Genomic DNA, 24,721 nt, shown 5'->3' with positions numbered 1-24,721 from the left:
GACAGCCACATCGGATACTTTTGTGAGGGGGATCTTTCTGAGCTGTGGCTGGGACTGAACGTCGCATGTGGCGTGGTGCGGAGGAGCGGGCTATGATCTCGAGAACATGTCTTATAGTAGATTCTATCTGACAGTTGATGAGTGTGTTATGTGTGTGTCTACATTGTCATGCAGAGATGTAGTGAGATCTGACACATCATCCCCAAGAGTCCTTTATCAATTCCCCCCATCAAAATCTCTACCTAGATAAAGGATGGATCCTCTGCTTAACCTGCCCTCTCACTTCAGCCTTATGGACTACACTTGGCCTACCAAACCTGCTCACCAGAGAATACTTTTCCAGCATATACTGTATTGTAGGCCTATGAGAGAAATACTGCATATGGGGTGAATCCCAATACTCTACCAGGGCAAATCATCCTCTTCTACTCCAACAGTTATCTGAGAGGACAGAACAGATGGAAACGATCTGGTTAGTGCCCATTATGTGTCTCATTGGAGAGAGGCTGAATCTAACAGGACCTGAGGAATTCACACTAGCAGTCCTTGGTTTTCAACTTTAATAATGCAGATAGATTGTAATTGTCTGCATAATTTCCAATCCCCCATATATATTTTTTGTAAATATATACACTACCATTAAAAAAGTTGGGGGTCACTTAGAAATGTCCTTGTTTTTGAAAGAAAAGCACATTTTTGTCCATTAAAATAACATCAAATTTATCAGAAATACAGTGTAGACATTGTTAATGTTGTAAGTGACTATTGTAGCTGGAAACGGCTGATTTTATTATGGTATCTACATAGGTGTACAGAGGCCCGTTATCAGCAACCATCACTCCTGTGTTCCAATGGCACGTTGTGTTAGTTAATCCAAGTTTATCATTTTTAAAGGCTAATTGTTCATTAGAAAACCCTTTTGCAATTATGTTAGCACAGCTGAAAACTGTTGTTCTGATTAAAGACGCAATAAAACTGGCCTTCTATAGACTAGTTGGTATCTGGAGATCAGCATTTGTGGTTTGATTACAGGCTCAAAATGGCCAGAAACAAAGAACATTCTTCTGAAACTCGTCAGTCTTTTCTTGTTCTGAGAAATGAAGGTATTCCATGCGAGAAATTGCCAAGAGACTGAAGATCTTGTACAACGCTGTGTACTACTCCCTTCGCAGAAACAGCGCAAACTAGCACTAACCAGAATAGAAAGAGGAGTGGGAGGCCCCAGGGCACAACTGAACAAGAGGACAAATACATTAGTGTGTCTAGTTTGAGAACAGACACCTCACAAGTCTTCAACTGGCAGCTTCATTAAAAAGTACCCACAAAACACCAGTCTCAACGTCAACAGTGAAGAGGCGACTGCAGGATGTGGCCTTCTAGGCAGAGTTGCAAAGAAAAAGCCATATCTCAGACTGGCCAATAAAAATAAAAGATTAAGATGGGCAAAATAACACAGACACTGGACAGAGGACAGAGAACTCTGCCTAGAAGGCCAGCATCCCGGAGTCGCCCTCTTCGCTGTTGACGATGAGCTGGTGTTTTTCCACATTAAGTTACGTTATAGCCTTATTCTAAAATTGATTTTTTTTTAAAATAAAATCCTCAGCAATCTACACACAATACCCCATAATGACAAATCGAAAACAGGTTTTCAGACATTTTTGCAAATGTATTAAAATCAAAAAACATTATTTACATAAGTATTCAGAACCTTTGCTTGAGACTCAAAATTGAGCTCAGGTGCATCCTGTTTGCATTGATCATCCTTGAGATGTTTTCTACAACTTGATTGGAGTCCACCTGTGGTAAATTAAATTGATTGGACATGATTTGGAAAGGCATATACCTGTCTATATAGTCGCCACAGTTGACAGTTCATGTCAGAGCAAAAACCAAGCCATGAGGTCGAAGGAATTGTCCGTAGAGCTCCGAGACAGGATTGCATCGAAGCACAGATCTGGGGAATGGTACCAAAAAATGTCTGCTGCCTTGAAGGTCCCCAAGAACACAGTGGCCTCCATCATTCTTAAATGGAAGAAGTTTGGAACCACCAAGACTCTTCCTAGAGCTGGCCGCCCGGCCAAACTGAGCAATCGGGGGAGAAGGACCTTGGTCAGGGAGGTGACCAAGAACCTGATGGTCAATCTGACAGAGCTCTGGAGTTCCTCTGTGGAGATGGGAGAACCTTCCAGAAGGACAACCATCATCTGCAGCCCTCCACCAATCAGGCCTTATGCCAGATGGAAGCCACTCCTCAGTAAAATATACATGACAGCCCGCTTGGAGTTTGCCAAAAGGCACATAAAGACTCTCAGAAGATGAGAAACAAGAATCTTTGGCCTTAATGCCAAGCGTCACGTCTGGAGGAAATCTGGCACCATCCCTACGGTGAAGCATGGTGGTTGCAGAATCATGCTGTGGAGATGTTTTCCAACAGCAGGGACTGGGAGACTAGTCAGGATCGAGGCAAAGATGAACAGAGAAAATTACAGAACGATCCTTGATGAAAACCTGTTCCAGAGTGCTCAGGACCTCAGACTGAGGATGAAGATTCACCTTCCAACAGGACAACGACCCTAAGAACACAGCCAAGACAACGCAGGAGTGGCTTCGGGACGAGTATCTGAATGTCCTTGAGTGGCCCAGCCAGAGCCCGGACTTGAACCTGATCGAACATCTCTGGAGAATCCTGAAAATAGCTGTGCAGCAACTCTCCCCATCCAACCTGACAGAGCTTAAGAGGATCTGCAGAGAAGAATGGGAGAAACTCCCCAAATACAGGTGTGCAAAGCTTGTAGAGTCATACCTTAGAAGACTCGATGTTGTAATCACTGCCAAAGGTGCTTCAACAAAGTACTGAGTAAAGGGTCTGAATTCTTATGTAAATGTGATACAAAATAAATAATCATACATTAACAAAAATGTCTAAAAACCTGCTTTTGCTTTGTGATAATGGGGTATCAAGCAATTTGATCCATTTTAGAATAAGGCTGTAACAAAAAGTGAAAGGGTCTGAATACTTTCCGAAGGCATTGTATATGCATTTTACAGACTCAGTATATTTTACAATAGTTGTCTTTTGTTTGTTTTTAGCCCCATCCTTCAACTATCCTTCCATCTATCTCTGAACACCATACAGTTTTGATTTCTATTTGCCACATATTTTTTCCACTGTGCTGTTTCACAAAAGTTCTGAACCTTTCTAGTCTCATAGTTTCTACAGATAGTAAATTAAAGATACTTTTTTTTGCTGAGATTATTACTATATTGATCGACTGACTATGACTTTTAAATCACCCAGCGGTGCTATTTGCYGAGTTAACTCCAGGTATTGCAATTCATCAGCCATTTCTGAACCTGCAACCAAAAACAAGCTACATATGGACAGTACCAAAACTATTTATCTAATAATTCTGTCTCTTCGCAGCAAAATTTGCAGAGCTGGGATGGTTGTATCCCCCATATACAGTTGAAGTCAGAAGTTTACTTACACTTAGGTTGGAGTCATTAAAACTAGTTTTTCAACCACTCCACACATTTCTTGTTAACAAACTATAGTTTTAGCAAGTCGGTTAGGACATCTACTTTGTGCATGACACAAGTAATTTTTCCAACAATTGTTTACAGACAGATTATTTCACTTATAAATCATTGTATCACAATTCCAGTGGGTCAGACGTTTACATACAATAAGTTGACTGTGCCTTTAAACAGCTTGGAAAATTCCAGAAAATGATGTCATGGCTTTAGAAGCTTCTGATAGGCTAATTAACATAATTTGAGTCAATTGGAGGTGTACTGTGGATGTATTTCAAGGCCTACCTTCAAACTCAGTGCCTATTTGCTTGACATCATGGGAAAATCAGCCAAGACCTCAAAAAGAATTGTAGACCTCCACAAGTCTGGTTCATCCTTGGGAGAAATTTCCAAACGCCTGAAGGTACCACGTTCATCTGTACAAACAATAGTGCTCAAGTTACCATGGGACCACGCAGCTGTCATACCGCTCAGGAAGGAGACGCGTTCTGTCTCCTAGAGATGAACGTACTTTGGTGCAAATCAATTAATCAAAAGTGCAAATCAATCCCAGAACAACAGCAAAGGACCTTGTGAAGATGCTGGAGGAAACAGGTACAAAAGTATCTATATCCACAGTAAAACGAGTCCTATATCGACATAACCTGAAAGGCCGCTCAGCAAGGAGGAAGCCACTGCTCCAAATCCGCCATAAAAAAGACAGACTACGGTTTGCAACTGCACACGGGGACAAAGATCATACTTTATGGAGAAATGTCCTCTGGTCTGATAGAACTGTTTGGCCATAATGACCATCGTTATGTTTGGAGGAAAAAGGGGGAGGCTTGCCAGCCGAAGAACACCATCTCAACTGTGAAACATGGAGATGGCAGCATCATGTTGTTGGGGTGCTTTGCTGCAGGAGGGACTGGTGCACTTCACAAAATAGATGGCATCATGAGGGAGGAAAATTATGTGGATACATTGAAGCAACATCTGAAGACATCAGTCAGGAAGTTAAAGTTTGGTCGGAAATGGGTCTTCCAAATGGACAATGACCCCAAAAATACTTCCAAAGTTGTAGCAAACTGGCTTAAGGACAACAAGGTCAAGGTATTGGAGTGGCCATCACAAAGCCCTGACCTCAATCCCATTAGAAAATTTGTGGGCAGAACTGAAAAAGCATGTGCGAGCAAGGAGGCCTACAAACCTGACTCAGTTACATCAGCTCTGTCAGTAAGAATGAGCCAAAATTCACCCAACTTATTGTGGGAAGCTTGTGGAAGGCTACGCAAAACGTTTGACCCAAGTTTAACAATTTAAAGGCAATGCTACCAAATACTAAATTGAGTGTATGTAAACTTCTGACCCACTGGGAACGTGATGAAAGAAATAAAAGCTGAAATAAATCATTCTCTCTACTTTTATTCTGACATTTCACATTCTTAAAATAAAGTGGTGATCCTAACTGACCTAAAACAGGGAATTTTTACTAGGATTAAATGTCAGGAATTGTGAAATACTGAGTTTAAACGTATTTGGCTAAGGTGTATGTAAACTTCCGACTTCAACTGTATATAACATTATATTGGTTGAAAGAATTGTGTATAATCGTTTGAATTGAAAAACTCTTGTGTTTTGAATCCAGCGTAATTTTGTGTCTCAGTTCATGAACCAAGTGCCAATGGAATCGGTACATCGAAAATCTCTTTCCAACTATTTTGCAATCTATATGGCACAGCTTTCAAAAATGTGGTCCTTAAATGAAACTGGTATACTTTTTATTTATCACATTTTTCTTAACCCATTTTGTTCTTTAATGCAGGGACGACAGACAAGTTCCTTACTTTTTCCCCCTTCCACTTGCCTCTTCCATTTTTGTGGTAATGCTGTAATTAGTTGGTTGTAATTTTGAGTAGAGCTGTCACGTTCCTGACCTGTTTTCTGTTGTTTTTGTATGTGTTTAGTTGGTCAGGGCGTGAGTTGGGGTGGGCATTCTATGTTTTGTGTTTCTATGTTGGGTTTAAGGTGTTGCCTGATATGGTTCTCAATTAGAGGCAGGTGTTTGACGTTTCCTCTGATTGAGAACCATATTAAGGTAGGCTGTTCTCACTGTTTGTTTGTGGGTGATTGTTCCTGTGTCAGTGTTGGTGCTACACGGGACTGTGACGGTTAGTTTGTTTTGTCATTTTGTATAGTGTCTTGTTTTGTTTGATTAAATTCATTATGTCTAATTACCACACTGCACATTGGTCCTCTGATCCTTCTCGCCTCTCCTCGTCTGAGGAGGAGAACGACGTAGACTGCCGTTACAAGAGCAGACATTTCCATATATTTTTGATAGCTGCATGTGTGACATAACTCCACCAGTCCTATTTATGATATATCTTACAAAAACTATAACATTTTTAAACATTTAAAAAATGTATATACAGTATATATATATATATATTTTTTTTTATCAATTTGTATATTTGAGTTGAACCATATTTGTTGTAACATTTGTTCTGGTGGATTAAACTCAAAATGCAACCAACTTTCTATGGCTTGTTTTAAAATAGAGATATTATGGAGATTATTTCATTTTCAAATAACCGAAAGTGAGAGGTTGTAATCTGAATTAAGGCAAAAAGGCCATTATTGAGCATGGGGTGAGACATTCGTACTAATCTGCTAGAGAACCAGTTTGGATTTAAGTATACATTTTGTATGACTGAAGCCTTTAGTGAGAGGTCTAATGCTTTCATGTTTAATCATTTCTGCCCGCCGAATTCATATTCATTATATAAATAGTCCTGCTTAATTTTATCTGGCTTGCTATTTCAAATAAAATGAATATTTTTTGCAGATATTATTTAAAAAACAAGTGGCTGGGTGTAGGCAAGGCAATAAGAAAATAGGTKAACTGAGATATGAATAAAGAGTTAATCAGGGTGATTATTCCACAAAGACAGGTATTTTCCTTTCCATGGACCAAGATCTTATCTATTTTTGATAACTTTTTATTAAAATGTATTGTAGTGAGATCTTTTCTTTCTTTCGGGATATGAATGCCGAGAATGTCCACTTCACCGTCAGACCATTTTATTGGTAAACTACAGGGTAATGTAAAAGTTTTATTTTTTAGTGATCCAATACGTAATATGGTATATTTATCATAATTTGGTTTTAATCCAGAGAGGTTAGAAAAAATTATCTAGATCAGTGGTCGCCGACCAGTCGATCACTGGTTGATCTTCAAGACTTCAATCTTCAATTCCTAGTTGATCACCAAATATTTCTGTAAAAAAGCCAACGAACGATAAAGGCTTGCGCTCCTTTTTAAAAARTGTGTTGAGCTGTTGCTGATAGATTGATTCAAAAGTCCTGCGCACCGGGTAAGCAAAGTGTTTCCATGAGACAAACTCCGCCTACCCGGCGGACCGGCAAATCTGTGACTAAATCGAGTGCACCTACTGCGCTGCCCAATCGGATAGCTCAAATCACSGTGGCTACAGAGCTTCCATGACCCTGGCCACAGCCAAGTTTAAAGGCTACTAACGTACGTAAGATTTAATAACTTTTAAAACCATGACCACAGAGAGACTGTCAATGAATACAGCAAAGAGCTGCTATTTTTATGAGTGAGTTCATGTTTTAAGTTTATATTCAACACTATTACAAAACGTGCTTCTCCGTACTTCCACTCGGGCTCCAGCTGCAATGAATGAGTAGCCAAGTATCGATAGCCCTGCGTTTTATTATTATTAGCAGCTGGTGTGTCGATTTTAAAATTAAGTAATATTAACTTTCTTGGTCATAGGAACAACATGAATTTGTGCATGAGGCAGATGCGGTACGACTCGAGTTTCGCCATCAGGTGGAAGACGGTGTCCCTCTTCTCTGGTCAGTCTCACCGGAGGAAAGGAGAGGATCGTGTTGAACGGTCATCCACCTCGGGAATTCAAGTCGGAAACTCAGCATCTTTCTAGAGCTCCAACTTTTCAACCTGAAGATCACTGACGTCGTGATTTGCCTCGTTGACCATCAGATGCAGGTACCATCAGTCCAGTAAAATAAAAAAGTGAATTATTTCATTCATGCTCCACAGTGCCTCAAAAGTGCTAAACATCCTGAATTTTTGTTATCAAAGCTCGAGTTTTGAAATATAATATGGTCTGATTACAATATTGGCAGGCCAATCCATGTAGCAATATGCTGTGATAATGTATTAGGCTTTGGGCTACTGCCCAAACCTCATTCCTGCAAAACTGTTTGTGTGAGGTTAATGTAAAAAAAAAAAAAATCTGAGAATAGATTCAGCTTGCTTTTTACATTATCATTTACATTTAAGTCATTTAGCAGACGTGTTATCCAGAGCGACTTAAAATTGGTGCATTCACCAGTGGAACAAACTTTACAATAGTGATCTAACTCTTTTAAGGGGAGGGGTGGGTTAGGAGGATTACTTTATCCTAGGTATTCCTTAAAGAGTGGGGTTTCAGGTGTCTCCGGAAGGTGGTGATTGACTCCGCTGACTGGCGTCGTGAGGGAGTTTGTTCACCATTGGGGTGCCAGAGCAGCGAACAGTTTTTGACTGGGCTGAGCGGGAACTGTACTTCCTCAGAGGTAGGGAGGCGAGCAGGCCAGAGGTGGATGAACGACGTGCCTTGTTTGGTGTAGGGCCTGATCAGAGCCTGAAGGTACGGAGGTGCCGGTTCCCTCACAGTCTCTGGTAGGCAAGCACCATGGTCTTGTACGGATGCGAGCTTCAACTGGAAGCCAGTGGAGAGAGCGGAGGAGCGGGGTGACGTGAGAGAACTTGGGAAGGTTGAACACCAGACGGGCTGCGGCGGTTCTGGATGAGTTGTAGGGTTTAATGGACAGGCAGGGAGCCAGCCAACAGCGAGTTGCAATAATCCAGCCGGGAGATGACAAGTGCCTGGATTAGGACCTGCGCCGCTTCTGTGTGAGGGGTCGTACTCTGCGAATGTTGTAGAGCATGAACCTACAGGAACGGTCACCGCCTTGATGTAGTTGAACGACAGAGTGTTGTCCAGGATCACGCCAAGGTTCTTAGCGCTCTGGGAGGAGGACACAATGGAGTTGTCAACCGTGATGGCGAGATCATGGAACGGCAGTCCTTCCCGGGAGGAAGAGCAGCTCCGTCTTGCCGAGGTTCAGCTTGAGGGTGTGATCCGTCATCCACACTGATATGTCTGCCAGACATGCAGAGATGCGATTCGCCACCTGGTTTAGAGGGGGAAAGGAAGAAGATTATTTGTGTGTCGTCTGCATAGCAATGATAGGAGAGGCCATGTGAGGATATGACAGAGCCAAGTGACTTGGTGTATGCGAGAATAGGAGAGGCCTGAACAAGCTGGGGGACACCAGTGGTGAGAGCACGTGGTGCGGAGACAGATTCTCGCACGCCATGGTAGGAGCGACCTGTCAAGGTAGACAGCAATCCAAGCGTGGGCCGCCCGGGAGATGCCCAGTCGGAGAGGGTGGAGAGGAGGATTGATGTTACAGTATCAAAGGCAGCCGATAGGTTAGAAGGATGAGAGCAGAGGAGAGAAGAGTTAGCTTTAGCAGTGCGGAGGCCTCCGTGACACAGAGAAGAGGCAGTCTCAGTTGAATGACTAGTCTTGAACCTGACTGATTTGGATCAAGAAGGTCATTCTGAGAGAGGATAGGCGGAGAGCTGGCCAAGACGGCAGTTCAGAGTTTTGGAGAGAAAGAAAGAAGGGATACTGGTCTGTAGTTGTTAGACATTGAGGGATCGGAGTGTAGGTTTTTCAAGAAGGGGTGCAACTCTGCGCTCTCTTGAAGACGGAAGGACGTAGCCAGCGGTCAAGGATGATGAATGAGCGAGGGTGAGGTAAGGGAGAAGGTCTCCGGAAATGGTTCTGGAGAAGAGAGGAGGGGATAGGGTCAAGCGGCAGTGTTGTTGGGCGGGCGGGTCACAAACGCGAGATTTATCTGGAGAGAGGGGGAGAAAGAGGTAAGAGCACAGGGGTAGGGCAGTGTGAGCAGAAACCAGCGTGTGTCTTGACTTAGCAAAACGAGGATGGATGTCGTCGACCTTCTTTTTTCAAAATGGTTGACTGAAGTCATCCGCAGAGAGGAGGAGGGGGGAGGGAGGGGAGGAGGATCAGAGGGGAGAAGGTGGCAAAGAGTTCTTCTAGGGTAGAGGCAGATGCTTGGAATTTAGAGTGGTAAGAAAGTGGCTTTAGCAGCAGAAGAAAGAGGAGAAAGTAGAGAGGAGGGAGTGAAAAGGATGCCAGGTCCGCAGGAGGCGAGTTTTCTCCATTTGTCGGCTGCCCGGAGCCTGTTCTGTGAGCTCGAGTGAGTCGTCGAGCCACGGAGCAGGAGGGGAGGACCGAGCCGGCCTGGAGGATAGGGGACATAGAGAGTCAAAGGATAGAAAGGGAGGAGGGAGGGTTGAGGAGGCAGAATCAGGAGATAGGTTGGAGAAGGTTGAGCAGAGGGAGAGATGATAGGATGGAAGAGGAGAGAGTAGCGGGGGAGAGAGAGCGAGGTTGGGACGGCGCGATACCATCCGAGTAGGGGCAGTGTGGGAAGTGTTAGATGAGAGCGAGAGGGAAAGGATACAAGGTAGTGGTCGGAGACTTGGAGGGGAGTTGCAGTGAGATTAGTGGAAGAACAGCATCTAGTAAATGAGGTCAAGCGTATTGCCTGCCTTGTGAGTAGGGGGGGAAGGTAGAGGGTGAGGTCAAAAAGATGAGAGGAGTGGAAAGAAGGAGGAGAGAGGAATGAGTCAAAGGTAGACGTGGGAGATTAAAGTCACCAGGACTGTGAGAGGTGAGCTCCTAGGAAAGGAGCTTATCAGGGCGTCAAGCTCATTGATGAACTCTCCAAGGGAACTGGAGGGCGATAAATGAAGGATGTTAAGCTTGAAAGGGCTGGTAACTGTGAAGCATGGAATTCAAAGGAGGCGATAGACAGATGGTCAGGGGAGAAAGAGAGAATGTCCACTTGGGAGAGATGGGATCCCAGTGCCACGCCCGCTGACCAGAAGCTCTCGGGCTGTGCGGAAACGTTGGCAGACGAGGCGAGAGGTAGGGTAGCGTGTTGTCAGTGGTATCCATGTTTCGTCAGTGCAAGAAGTCGAGGGACTGGAGGGACGCATAGGTGAGATGAACTCTGCTTGTTGGCGCAGATCGCAGTTCAGAGGCTGCGGAGACCTGGAACTCACGTGGGTCGTGCGCGCTGGAACCACAGGTTAGAATGGGGGCCACGCGGTGTGAAGCGTTTGTATGGTTGTGCAGAGAGGAGAAGAGAGGGATAGACAGACACATAGTTGACAGGCTACAGAAGAGGTACCTAATGTAAAGGAGTTTAGAATGACAAGTGGACTACACTGTGTCAGGAAGTTAAGTTTACGTTGCAAAAATAAAATAAAATCTTATTGACTAAAATGAATAGTACTGCTGGGGTGAAGTAGGCTGGCTAGCAGTGGTGCGTTGTTGATTTGTTTGAACGTGTAGCTGGCTAGGTAACTCTGACAATTTCTCAAACCTAACAAATATTTTGTAACAAGGACGCAAAGACAACTATGTAGCTAGCTAACACTACGCTAATCAAGTCGTTCCGTTGTAATGTAAGTTGTAGTGTGGTTTCTACAGTGCTGCTATTCGGTAGAAGTTGGCTAACTAGCAGTGTTAGCTGCAGTGTTGACTAGGTAGGAGACGGCAGGCAGGGCGGTGGAGAAATAGCTGGCTAGTTAACCGAATAATTATCAAACCAACTCTGCTACACAATTATCTTAGATACAAAGATAGCAAAGACAACTATGTAGCAGCTAACTACACTAATCAAGTCGTTCCGTGTAATGTAATCGTTTTCCCAGAGTCTCCAGAGCTGCTATGCTGCTATTCGGTGGCTAGCTGGCTAGTAGCAGTGTTGACTACGTTACGTTACGAAAATAGCTGGCTAGTTTAACCGAATAATTATAACCAACTCTAAGCTACACAATTATCTTAGATACAAGATAGCAAAGACACACTATGTAGCCAGCTAACACTACACTAATCAAGTCGTTCCGTTGTAATGTAATCGTCTCTCAGTGCTGCTATGCTGCTGTGCTGCTACTCGGTGGCTAGCTGGCTAGCTAGCTAGCTAGCAGTGTTGACTACGTTGTTACGTTCGGCGAAAATAGCTGGCTAGCGACCTCAATAACCCAATAACTACTCAATTATCTTTGATAAAAGACGGATATGTAGCTCGTTAAGATCAAACAAATCAAACCGTTGTACTGTAATGAAAATGAATGAAAATGGTAAACTACCTGTGGAGCGACGCGGAATTGCGACTGCACGCTCCAAACCGGACCGGAACATTTTTGACTGCGAAAGTGATCTTGACTCAGAAAAGGCTGGTGACCACTGATTAGATCATCTATGAGGCTGTGGAAGGATCAATTGTGGATTTTAAAGAAAACATGAATCATCAGCGTACAATGACACCTTTGTTTTTAAGCATGGATTTCTAGGCCTTGAATATTATTGTTGGACTGTTGGTCTGGACTGTTGGTCCCCTAATAAGATATGCAATAGTGTAACAACCTTGTTTTACTCCTCTTGACAGTTTAATACTTCCTGAAAAGTAGCCAATATTAACTATTTTACACCTAGAATTCTATACCATCTACTATACTATATACACATACCATCTTAAATAAGCATGCCCTTTCAAAAATGTAGAACTAAGAACAGATACAGCCTTGGTTCACTTCAGACCTGATGCCCTCAGCAGCATAAAAACATCCTGTGGCGGACTGCACGATCGAATAGTACCCGCGATATGCAACTTTTCAGGGAAGTCAGGAACCAATAAGCCAAGTCAGTTAGGAAAGCAAAGACTAGCTTTTTCAAATAGAAATTTGCATCCTGTAGCTCTAACTCCAAAAAGTTTTGGGACATGTAAAGTCATGGAGAATAAGAGCACTTCTCCCAGCTGCCACTGCACTGAGGCTAGGAACACTGTCACCACGATAAATCCATGATAATCGAGAATTTCATAAGCATTTCTCTACGGTTGGCCATGCTTTCCTCCTGGCTACCCCAACCCGGCCAACAGCTCCGCATCCCGGCCTACTTGCCAAGCGTCCAGCTTCCTCTTCACCCAAATCCAGATAGAGATGTTCTGAAAGAGCTGCAAACCTGGACCGTACAATAAGCTGGGTTAGACAATCTGGACCTCTCTTTCTAAATTATTCGCACCATTGTTGATCCCCATTAGGTCTGTTCAACTCTCTTTCGTATCGTCCGAGATCCCTAAAGATTGGAAATCTGCCGGCGGTCATCCCCTCTTCAAAGGGGGTGACACTCTAGACCCAAACTGTTATAGACCTATATCCATCCTGCCTGCCTTTCTAAAGTCTTCGAAAGCCAAGTTAACAAACAGATCACGACATTTCGAATCCCCACGTACCTTCTCCGCTGTGCAATCCGATTCCCGAGCTGGTCACGGGTGCACTCAGCCACGCTCAAGGTACTAAAATGATATCATAACCGCCATCGATAAAAGACAGTACTGTGCAGCCGTCTTCATCAACCTGGCCAAGGCTTTCGACTCTGTCAATCACCTTATTCTTATCGGCAGACTCAACAACCTTGGCTTCTCAAATGACTACCTCGCCTGGTTCACCAACTACTTCTCAGATAGAGTTCAGTGTGTCAAATCGGAGGGCCTGTTGTCCGGACCTCTGGCAGTCTCTATGGGGGTACCACAGGGTTCAATTCTCGGGCTCTGTATATATCAATGATGTCGCTCTTGCTGCGGGTGATTCCTTGATCCACCGCTATGCAGACAACACCATTCTGTATACATCTGGCCCTTCTTTGGACACTGTGTTAACAAACTTCCAAACAAGCTTCAATCCCATACAACACTCCTTCCGTGGCCTCCAACTCCTCTTAAACGCTAGTAAAACTAAATGCATGCTTTTCAACCGATCGCTGCCCGCACTCGCCCGCCCAACTAGCATCACTACTCTGGACGGTTCTGACTTAGAATATGTGGACAACTAAAAATACCTAGCTGTCTGGCTAGACTGTAAACTCTCCTTCCAGACTCATATTAAGCATCTCCAATCCAAAATTAAATCTTGAATCGGCTTCCTATTTTGCAACAAATCTTCCTTCACTCACGCTGCCAAACATACCCTCGTAAAACTGACTATCCTACATTTTACATTTACATTTAAGTCATTTAGCAGACGCTCTTATCCAGAGCGACTTACAAATTGACTTCGACGATGTCATTTACAAAATAGCCTCCAACACTCTACTCAGCAAACTGGATGCGGTCTATCACAGTGCCATCCGTTTTGTCACCAAAGCCCTATATACCACCCACCACTGCGACCTGTATGCTCTTGTCGGCTGGCCCTCGCAACATATTCGTCGCCAGACCCACTGGCTCCAGGTCATTTATAAGTCTTTGCTAGGTAAAGCTTCGCCTTATCTCAGTTCACTGGTCACCATAGCAACACCCACCATAGCACGCGCTCCAYCAGGTATATCTCACTGGTCATCCCCAAAGCCAACACCTCCTTTGGCCGCCTTTCCTTCCAGTTCTCTGCTGCCAATGACTGGAACGAATTGCAAATATCGCTGAAGTTGGAGACTTATCTCCCAAACTAACTTTAAGCATCAGCTATCTAAGCAGTTTACCGATCACTGCAGCTTTACACAGCCCATCTGAAAATAGCCCATCCAATCTACCTACCTCATCCCCATATTGGTTTTATTWAATTTTTTGCTCTTTTGAACACCAGTATTTCTACTTGCACATCATCATCTGCACATCTATCACTCCAGTGTTAATATGCTAAATTGTAATTACTTCGCTACTATGGCCTATTTATTGCCTTACCTCCTCACGCCGTTTGCACACACTGTATATAGACTGTATATAGCTTTATCTTGGCCAGGCCGCAGTTGTAAATGAGAACTTGTTCTCAACTGGCCTACCTGGTTAAATAAAGGTGAAATAAAAAAATAAAATGCATAACTTTAACACATTGTATACGAGATTTTCCAACATGTAAATATTCCAGGCATTTATATATCATTTCCAGTCGTACTTTATCAAAAGCCTTTTCAAAATCAGCCATGAATACCAGTCCTGGTTTCCCAGATTTTTCATGGTGTTCTATTGTTTCCAGTACTTGTCTTATATTATCTCCAATGTATGGTCCATGTAAAAAAAAAACTGTCTGATTAGGATGAATAATATCCAACAACAACTTCAGAATTCTATGCACTATGAATTTTGCTTGAATTTTTGCATCACAACACAGAAAGTAAGAAAGGATCAAATGAAGGACATCTGGAGTGCAAACACACACACACACACACACACAGACAGATGCAGATGGCAGGGTGGTCTCCAGGGGGACGTGTTGGCTGTGTCTCTTCTCTGTCATGGGACCATATGTGTCTAGAAAGAGTCACTGTTGTCGCTGGGGCCGCTGTGTACCGCTTCAGGGAAGGAGGGGTGCCGATGGGGYGGYGGGGTTAAGYGYGGGGTGCAGYGGYGGYGGGGGTAAGGGAGGGGTGCAGAGGAGGAGGGGTTAAGGGAGGGGTGTGGAGGGGGTAAGGGAGGGATGCAGAGGGGAAGGGGGAGGGGGTAAAGGAGGCGTGCCAAGGGTGAAATGACAAATTGAGAAAGGTGAGAAGAGTACCAGATGATGAAATACAGGGAGGGGATAGAGAAAGATTGTGTGGAGGCACAGAAAGAGATGGTGGGAGAGTAGGAGTTTCCTTTACCTCCCTACGAGAAAAACACAATAGATCTAGTAGAGAGGGGTTGAAGTGAAGGTACATAGTACACACCATTAAGAAAAAGAGAGGTTGTCGCCTATTATTGTAAGGAGAAGGACAGTGTCTAGTTTAACCACTGTGAAGTGGTTACCATGGTAATACCCAGCTTTCAGAGTGGTGCTATATCTGTTTGGTATCCGTGCAGCAGTCCAATTTACAAGCAGCTTCACAGTCCCGCTCACTCAACACAATCACAACGATTAATATGACTGACCGCATTGATAATCACTTTACTGAGCTCGATCAGAGCCGATACACTGATCGCACCATCAAACGATTCACTCTATCCCTTTATCGCTTCTTTCTATCTCTTTTCTGATCTGGTTCTCTTGCTCTCTACTGTTTCTCTCTCTTTTGCTCTTGCTCTCTTTATTTGCATTACTTTCTCTCTGAGAGTGGATATAGTTTATATATAGTGTATGTATGGTTTATGGTATAGTTTATGTATACTTTATGTATACTTTATGGTATAGTGTATGTTTGGTTTATGGTATAGTTTATGCATAGTTTATGGTATAGGTTATGGTATAGTGAATAGTATAATTATAGTATAGTTTATGGTATCGTTTATGTATAGTTTATGTTATAGTGAATAGTATAAATATAGTATAGTTTATGTATAGTTTATGGTATAGTGAATAGTATAATTATAGTTTAGTTTATGGTATAGTGTATGTATAGTTTATGGTTTAGTGAATAGTATAATTATAGTATAGTTTATGGTATAGTTTATGTATTGTTTATGGTATAGTGAATAGTATAAATATAGTATAGTGTGTGGTATAGTTTATGTATAGTGAATAGTATAATTATAGTATAGTTTATGTATCATTTATGGTATAGTTTGTGGTATAGTGAATAGTATAGTTTATGGTATAGTTTATGTATATCTTATAGTATAGCTTATGTATAGCTTATAGTATAGCTTATAGTATAGTTTATGTATAGCTTCATGTATAGCTTTATGTATAGTACTGTATATGACAGCTGAAGACATACACCCGCTTGTGCAATATGATTAGAGTGAACTCGTCAGTCACAGCTCCACAGCACGGATGACTGATCCCTTTACGCTCAGGCAGAAAGCAGAGACACCTCAGTGGTCCTGGCAGAGGGACATGCTTCACTCAACACCCCAGAGACCAGTTAGCAGCATCATCCAATTCTGTTTTACACASTCATTCTCACTCTCTTCAGCTTCTGCTCTCCTTCTCTCGGTTCCTCCCTCTTCATTTCGCTCCTCTCTTTTGCCTCTCTTCCTGCATCTCTGTGCTTTTTACACTAAAGACAGACTCTGTTCCTCATCTGCAGCTGTGGCTTAGCTGTTTGGCTGGCGACAGGGAATTTAMAGGGATTTAACAGAGGAGATTTTGGGAAAAGAGAGCATGAAATGAAAGAGTTCAAGAATGGAGGGGAAGTACAACGAGAGAAAGGGAGAGAGAAATCCTAACCTACTTTCCCTGTTGGGGACTGGGAGGAAAAATCTATAAAGGTTGACTGACATAGAAAAAGACATGAGGGAGGAAGGAGTGGGTAAGAGAAGAGTGATGTAACACAAGACTAAAGAGTTATGGTTGGCAAGACTATAGAAATCACTGCATTAGAACATAGTAAACCGAAAACAGCCAGAATGATTAACGATACATGTCAACCATAGAAACAGCGAAGTTCAGCTGTTTACACTGAAATAAGTGCGTTGAAAACAGTTATTTTCCCTTCAAATCAGAGKGCTATAGCTATCAATGTCCATGAAGTGCACTCACACATTAGTTCATTGAAGTGTGTGTGCGTGCGTTCGTGCATGCACGCGCGTTTACTGATTTCATTCAACCGCGATAGTGCTTGTTCCCTCTTGTAACGGTTCATGTTGAACAAATGGTTTTAACAATCCCCAGCCTGGCCAGCTGTTCAAACCCTCTGTGGAGATGTGGTACAGCCTGGATCCTCTTCATATTAACATGGTACTGTATACACTATACAATCCCAGCCACTACTGTATGTACTAGATGGGCTCTAACTCCAAGTCGCCAAGGCCCTTAACACTTCCTTTATGTACCATTCATAGTGTTGTAGGCTGTAGCTTATTCTCTCAGCACCAGAGGATAYTCAACTCAATCCACTGTGACATGTACCCTACATGGTAGACCTATCTAAAGCCCAGTGTATGTTGAGGTGATTCAGGTCAGATTCCACTGTAGGTGATGACAGATACAAACAAACAAACAAACAAACAAACAAACACAATAGCAGTAGAGGTGGTATACCATGTACCATAATGCATCTGTTTATGGGATTGGAATCATCAGCCTTCCATTTCCCCACACACTCATCTTAACAGAGTCAGCTGTTGGACCAGAGCGGTGTGTTTCGGTTCGCTGAGCATCTGTAGCCCTGTGTGTGTGTGTGTGTGTGTGTGTGTGTGTGTTAATAAGCCCTATCTGAGGAACAATGGTCCTGCTCCAGTGCTGTGTTGTTGTCAGGAGGCTGCTGCTGTTCTTGTCACTCTCAGTTTTATTGTCTGTGTTTATCTGGGATCTAACAGGCCTCTTGGAATTAGCCTCAGATGATTACCTAGGGCTGTTATCTCCCTGCCTCTTCTCCTCCTTATCTTCTTTCTGCCTCTTCTCCCTGTATTCATATCTCTTTCCCGCGTGATTAGAACTGATTCCCAACTTGTTTTGGAGAAGACACATATTTTGATATGCACAGTAAAGATATTTACCCAGTTGCTTACACACAAACACAAACTGACTCCTCCAACTTGCTCTAACTCTGGCAGGAATGTGTACACACACATACACACAGACACACGCACACATGCAAACACACACACACACACACACCCCAACAGTGTCAGGGTCCAGTTCATCCCACTTGTCAGAGCTTTTCTCTGATTCAGCGGCAGACGAGGGTGAAGTGCAGGACATGTTCTCTTTTCTCTTCTCCTGTCCGCTCGGTGTTTCCACGCAACGCGTATTAGACTGATGTCACAGCCCAGGCACGTGATTGGTCAGATACTATTCTTAGTCTGTTGAGGGGATACTGCCTGTCTGCAGTAGGTTGAGGTAAGTAAGGTTGAGGTAAAACATTTTGTTTAATTCCAGTCAATTTAGGAAGTATACTGAAATTCACAATTAAATTCTAATTTCCTTCAATGCTTTTCATTGAGGAAAGTTTGGAATTGGAATTAGAATTTGGTTTACTTCCTGAATTGACTGGGATTGAAATGTAATTGACCCCAACCCTCCTGTGTGTTTTCCACTCTCTCTCTCTCCTTTCCTCCTCAGAGGTGTGGTGGAGTGGGTCTAATAACACTGGGAACAAACACTTACTGTAGAGTACCCTGCTTCACATCAGTCAACTGGTGCTGTGTGGAAACAGAAATGTTACGTGATTGTGTTGTAGACAGCACATTGACTGTCGTACTTAACTTCCTTGACATTAAACACAAACCCTCCAGCAATGTTACCTTGACTCCTTAATAAGAGAGCAGTAAGAATAGAGACACGCAGCAGAGCGAGATCCAGCGTGATGGAGGGGATCATTTAAAAGACGTCAGTTGAAATAATGTGCAACATGATTCACCATGCAGACAGGGTCCAGGCACATCCGTGAATAATTCATTGCTACAGTTTGCTCTCTCTCTCTCTMTCCCTCGTCCCTCTCTTTCTGTATCCCTCTCCCTTCACTCGCTCCCTCTCCATCTCGACACGGGCTTCTATCTCCCTCTGTACTGATTGTATCTCCAAAGTGTATTCATCTGCTCCAATTCTGGAGGATGTAGCTATTAACAGTGGTGAAAGGGGGATGGTTGTACAGTATTGACTATGTGATATGCTTCCGAACAGGATCACCACCCTACTGCTGAACAGCTTTTAGCAGACTGAGAATCAGTGTTTCAGAGTACTGATCCATGCAGGAGTAMGATGGGATGAAGCCCAATACCTCACTTCCCTAACACATGCTAACAGATTTACTGTGTGGACATATGTTTGTCAGTCAGCGGTACCCTCGGCAACCTGTAGTTTATGTTGATCCTCTCCTTCCAATTTGATATCATGGTTCATATTAGAGTTAGTTTAATGTTGCTATTGAACCATTAGTCGCTATGATGTATGTTTCCCTAATGGAGGGGGAGTGCTATTGGGCACGCACAAAGGAACACAGAGCCTTTGCTTCAGAGGCTGTTAGCTCATTCAAACTCTCCAGTCTTAATTTTTCTTAGATCTGAGACTTTTATTTCTCTCTCATTTCTATAAATAAGGGAAGGTAATATGTTATTCTCTGCTATTCCGCTGTATTGTGGATCCCCAGTGCATTTTACATTTATATTTCATGAGAACATAACTTGGATTCAGTTATGCTTTAGTGTTAGGGTGGCTATTAGCTTAAGTCCTTGCTGTTGGAATAATAAACACATGGTTTTCTACAGAAGGACAAGCAAATGTTTTGTTGAGTCAAGTCYTTTCAGAAACTGGAAATAGTTGATGTTGTCTGAGTACCGTGCATAAAAGAGTGAGTTTCACAGTTCAGGGCCCTCAATAAAGCAATCATGTTAGCACATGCACTCAGTGGGTGTGCGATGTAGCTACAGTTATCTGGTTTCTGCGGCTGTCACGAGCCTGGCACGTTCCTCGCTCCAATGGTGGGTATTTTTTGTAACAKAAATGAATGGCTGGACTCCTGCGAATGTGATGTTGATGATGAGGGTTTCAAATGAAACTGTGTGGGTGTGAACATGGGGAACACTAGCCACGCGCTGACATTATGCCACGTGTTGTGTGAGAGAGTTGAGGTCTGTGTGGGCATGTGGCTTTTTCAGAACTTGTGCATAGCCTAAATTAAATCAAATAACTTGTTGTTTTCAATACATGCACCCTCTCGCTCAGTTTAGGGCCCTCAATAAAGCTAACTGTCTCTCTCTCTCAAAATTGTCAACGGGACAACAGTAACAACAATAACCAAGGGTCAAAATAACCATACATTCAACAATAACAATAAGCATACAGTAGAGTACATGTGCAGGTTGATTGGTCTGTCAGACACTGTCCCTCAACTTATGGCAGGCAGCAATAAGCTGCCAACCCACAGCTCTCTGCGTCCTCCCCCAACAGGACGGGTAGCCTATCCTCATCAGAGAGGTCTTTGAAACCTTGAATAAGGGTTTCAAATTTGGGAAAATGACACTCTCTAATTGTTTTATATTTTTTACATTTTGTCAGGAAATGCAGCTCCGTCTCAAGTTGCTGCTGTTGTGCAGTGGTTGCACAGCCTTTCCTCTACAGGGAGCCAGGTTTTCCTGTGTCTACCCTTCTCAATGGCAAGGCTGTGCTCACTGAGCCAGTACTTTGTCAAGGTTTTTCTAAGGTTTTGATCAGTAACCATGGTCAAATATTTAGCCACGGTGTACTGTTGATTTAGGGCCAGATAGCACTGCATTTTGCTTTGTGTTTGTGCTTGTGTTTCCAATAAGCAATGTAGTTTTGTTTTGACTGTGTTGTAATTTGGTTATTCTGATTGATTGGATGTTCTGGTCCTGAGGTTCAGTGTGTTAGTAGAACAGGTTTGTGAACTCAGCCCCAGGACCAGCTGGATGAGGGGACTCTTTTCTTTGCTCAGCTCTTGGCATTGCAGGGCTTGGTATGATATGAGAGGGGGTCACTGTATTTTAGATGTTTCAAAACTTAATTGCTCTTTTTTTAGTTTTTATTATTAGTGAATATTGGACTAATTCTGCCCTGCATGCATTGTTTGTAGTTTTCCTCTGGACATGTAGGATAATCTTACAGAACTCTGCATGCAAGGTTTCAATGGGGTGTTTGTCCCATTTGATGAAATCTTGTTTTGCAAGTGGACCCCACACCTCGCTGCCATAGTGCTATTGGTTCAATGACATATTCAATTAGTTTTAGCCAAATTTTTTATAGGTATTTCAATTTCAATTAGCTTTTAATGGCTTAGAATGCCCTGCGTGCTTTCTCTCTCAGTTCATTCACTGCCTCATTAAGGTGTCCAGTTGAGCTTATTTTTAAACCTAAGTAATTGTAGTGTGTACAGTACTCTTATATTTTTTGTACCAATTGAGAACTTTGGTCTAATTCCCTGAGATCTGGATCTTCTCTGGAAAATCATTATTTTAGTATTTTTGGGTTTACTGCCAGGGCCCAGGTCTGGCAGTACTGCTCTAGCAGGTCCAGGCTCTGCTGTAGGCCATGTGGTGTGAGTGACAGCAGGCATAGGTCATCTGCGAAGAGTAGGCATTTAACTTCTGAATTGTGAAACTGTCTCTCTCTTTGTCTCTCTCTCTCTCTCTCTCTCTCTTTGTCTCCCTCTCTGCCTCCCTCTCTCTCTCTTTCTCTCTCTCTTTGTCTCCCTCTCTGCCTCCCTCTCTCTCTCTTTCTCACTCTGTGTGTGTCTCTCTCTCTCTGTCTCTCTCTCTGTGTGTGTCTCTCTCTCTCTGTCTCTCTCTGTCTCTCTCTCTTTCTCTCTCTCTCTCTTCTTTGTCTCTCTCTCTTTCTCTCTCTCTCTTCTTTGTCTCTCTCTTCTTTGTCTCTCTCTCTCTGTCTCTCTCTGTGTCTGTCTCTATCTCTCTGTGTGTGTCTGTCTCTATCTCTATGTGTGTGTCTCTGTCTCTCTCTCTCTCTCTCTGTCTGTCTCTGTGTGTGTGTGTGTGTGTGTCTCTCTCTCTCTACAGATCCTGGTGGGGGAGCTGGTGGCGTTCTTTCTGAAGGCTGAGGGGACGCAAGAGAAGACCATAGTGACAGCAGACTGCTGCTACTTCAACCCCCTGCTGCGACGCATCGTCCGCTTCCTAGGTAACCACTACAGCCTCTAGAGTTTAGACCAACACCACCCAGCCCTGCCTGAACTAGTCTTGAATGATTAGTGTGTCTAACAAGATGATATAAACACACCTGGAATTGGAAATATCTATAAAAGGGTATCTGAATTTGATGTATTTTTAAAGGAAAATGTAGATGTTGATTGGATTTGTCACTGTGCACAGGATATAACTGGTGTAAAACAATATAGTGAGAGCTCTTTCCCAACAGTGCAGTGATAACAATAATAATAATGATAATATAAATAATAATGATAATACTTATTATAATAATAGTACAGATAATAATAGTATAGATATTAATAATAACATAGAAAATAATAATAATAAAAATAATATTAACAATAATAATATAGATGATAATAATAATGTAGATAATGTTATAATAATAATAATATAGATAATATAAATAATATAGAAAATAATAATAATATAGAATATAATAATAATAATATAAATAATAATATAGAAAATAGTAATAATATAGAAAATAATAATAATATAGAATATAATAATAATATAAATAATAATATAGAAAATAGTAATAATATAGATAATAATAATAAAATAGATAATAATATTATATATATAAATATGAATATGAATATAGATAGTGATATAAATAATAATATAATATAGATAATAATGTAGGTAATATAAAATGTCATTAAAAAAACACACAAAAAGTACGATATAAGTTTGAGTAGAGGCGTAACTGAATGAACACCAGAGACGGAGTGCAATATGAAATTGTATTAAATAATTTGCGGTATGGCCTCACGGAAGAATGCTCCTTGGAGCCAGACAGGTAGCCCTTTGCTGGACAGCTGGCATCAACCCCCCCGGCTAGCGGAGCGGAGTTCCAATGACAGGCCTTAAGGTTATTATAGCTGCTGGTTGTGGGAAGGTGGATGGTTGTTGAAAACTGCTGCTGAAAAACAGCAAGTGAGAGAACATGGGTAAGTTGACATAGAAATACATCCTAAGATTGACACCCATTGGTTGAAAGAGAGGAAAGTGATAGGTTAAACAGTAACCCTGCAGAATGTGCATTATTGTGCCATGCTTATAGGCTAAAGGTAAATAGGTGAATGACATTCTGCACATGGCTAATAGGATAGAGGAGAAGAACTAGATGCTATGCTGATGATGAAACGTTTGTATTCATTCCCATTATGCCCGTATAATAGGAAACAGAGTGAATTATGTTTTGCGGCTTGATGAAGTTAAACAAGCATTCAGACCAGCCTTCCTGATTGAACTTGCTACATTTGAAGAAACACGAGAATGCAAGTAACACAACAATAAAACAGGAAGAGACATGCCTCAGCAGTTTCTGATGGTGATGGCTAAAACTGGTGTGAAGAATTTCATACATACAGTTGAAGTCGGAAGTTTATATACACTTAGGTTGGAGTCATTAAAACTCATTTTTAAACTACTCCACAAATTTCTAGTTAACAAACTATAGTTTTGGCAAGTCGGTTAAGACATCTACTTTGTGCATGACACAAGTAATTTTTCCAACAATTGTTTACAGACAGATTATTTCACTTATTCACTATCACAATTCCAGTGAGTCAGAAGTTTACATACACTAAGTTGCCTTTAAACAGCTTGGAACATTCCTGAAAATGATGTCATGGCTTTAGAAGCTTCTGATAGGCTAATTGACATCATTTGAGTCAAATGGAGGTATACCTGGATGTATGTCAAGGCCTACCTTCAAACTCAGTGCCTCTTTGCTTGACATCATTGGAAAATCAAAAGAAATCAGCCACGACCTCAGAAAAAGAATTGTAGACCTCCACAAGTCTGGTTCATCCTTGGGAGCAATTTCCAAATGCCTGAAGGTACCACATTCATCTGTACAAACAATAGTACGCAAGCATAAACACCAAGGGACCACGCAGCCGTCATACCACTCAGGAAGGAGACGCGTTCTGTCTCCTAGAGAGGAACGTACTTTGGTGTGAAAAGTGCAAATCAATTCCAGAACAACAGCAAAGGTCCTTGTGAAGATGCTGGAGGAAACAGGTACAAAAGTATCTATATTGTCACGAATACTACCGAAGGTGGCTCCCCTTCCCGTTCGGGTGGCGCTCGGCGGTCGTCGTCGCCGGTCTACTAGCTGCCACCGATCCCTTTTTCCTTTTCGTTTATGTATGTCTAATTGTTTTCACCTGTTCCTTGTTGGGGTTTTGGGAGGTGTACTATTTAGTTTCGTTTCGCCCGCTAGTGTTTGTGCGGGCTTATTTGGTTGTCATGTTACGTCGGAGGTGGATTATTGATTTTGGGTTTTCGCTGTCCAGTTTATTTAAACAGTGGTCTGTGGGTTGTGTTTGCGCCTGTGTTTTGGCGTCACCCCTTTTCTTTTGTACCTGTTCCTGTTTTACTGTGGACATTAAAGTTTTGTGCCCGTGCAACTTCTGCTCTCTGCGCCTGACTCTACACCCATCATTCTCCTGACGTTACATATATCCACAGTAATATCGACATATCCTGAAAGGCCGCTCAGCAAGGAAGAGCCACT

General features: G+C 42.4%; 1 protein-coding gene and 1 long non-coding RNA gene across 2 annotated transcripts in view; one reads left to right on the top strand and one right to left on the bottom strand.

The window, feature by feature from the left end:
• Positions 1 to 13,768, bottom strand: part of LOC139029381 (uncharacterized) — a 235,317-nt gene extending 221,549 nt beyond the window's left edge. The window contains exon 1 of the long non-coding RNA XR_011481682.1: positions 13,715 to 13,768. This is a non-coding gene — a long non-coding RNA (uncharacterized lncRNA). The remainder of the gene's footprint in view (positions 1 to 13,714) is intronic.
• Positions 13,769 to 21,969: 8,201 nt separating this feature from the next.
• The window catches only part of plppr2a (phospholipid phosphatase related 2a), a gene marked incomplete at its 5' end in the record, with an annotated part of 10,827 nt that continues 8,075 nt past the window's right edge, over positions 21,970 to 24,721 (top strand). Inside the window, 1 exon segment of the mRNA XM_024147811.2 lies at positions 21,970 to 22,162. Within this exon segment, the coding sequence (XP_024003579.2) occupies positions 21,970 to 22,162 (193 nt within the window).

The sequence above is a fragment of the Salvelinus sp. IW2-2015 genome, linkage group LG20 (assembly GCF_002910315.2).
Source record: "Salvelinus sp. IW2-2015 linkage group LG20, ASM291031v2, whole genome shotgun sequence".
Taxonomy (NCBI): Eukaryota; Metazoa; Chordata; class Actinopteri; order Salmoniformes; family Salmonidae; genus Salvelinus; species Salvelinus sp. IW2-2015.
The sequence above is the reverse complement of the archived record's forward strand: the minus strand, read 5'-3'. Positions and strand labels throughout refer to the sequence as shown.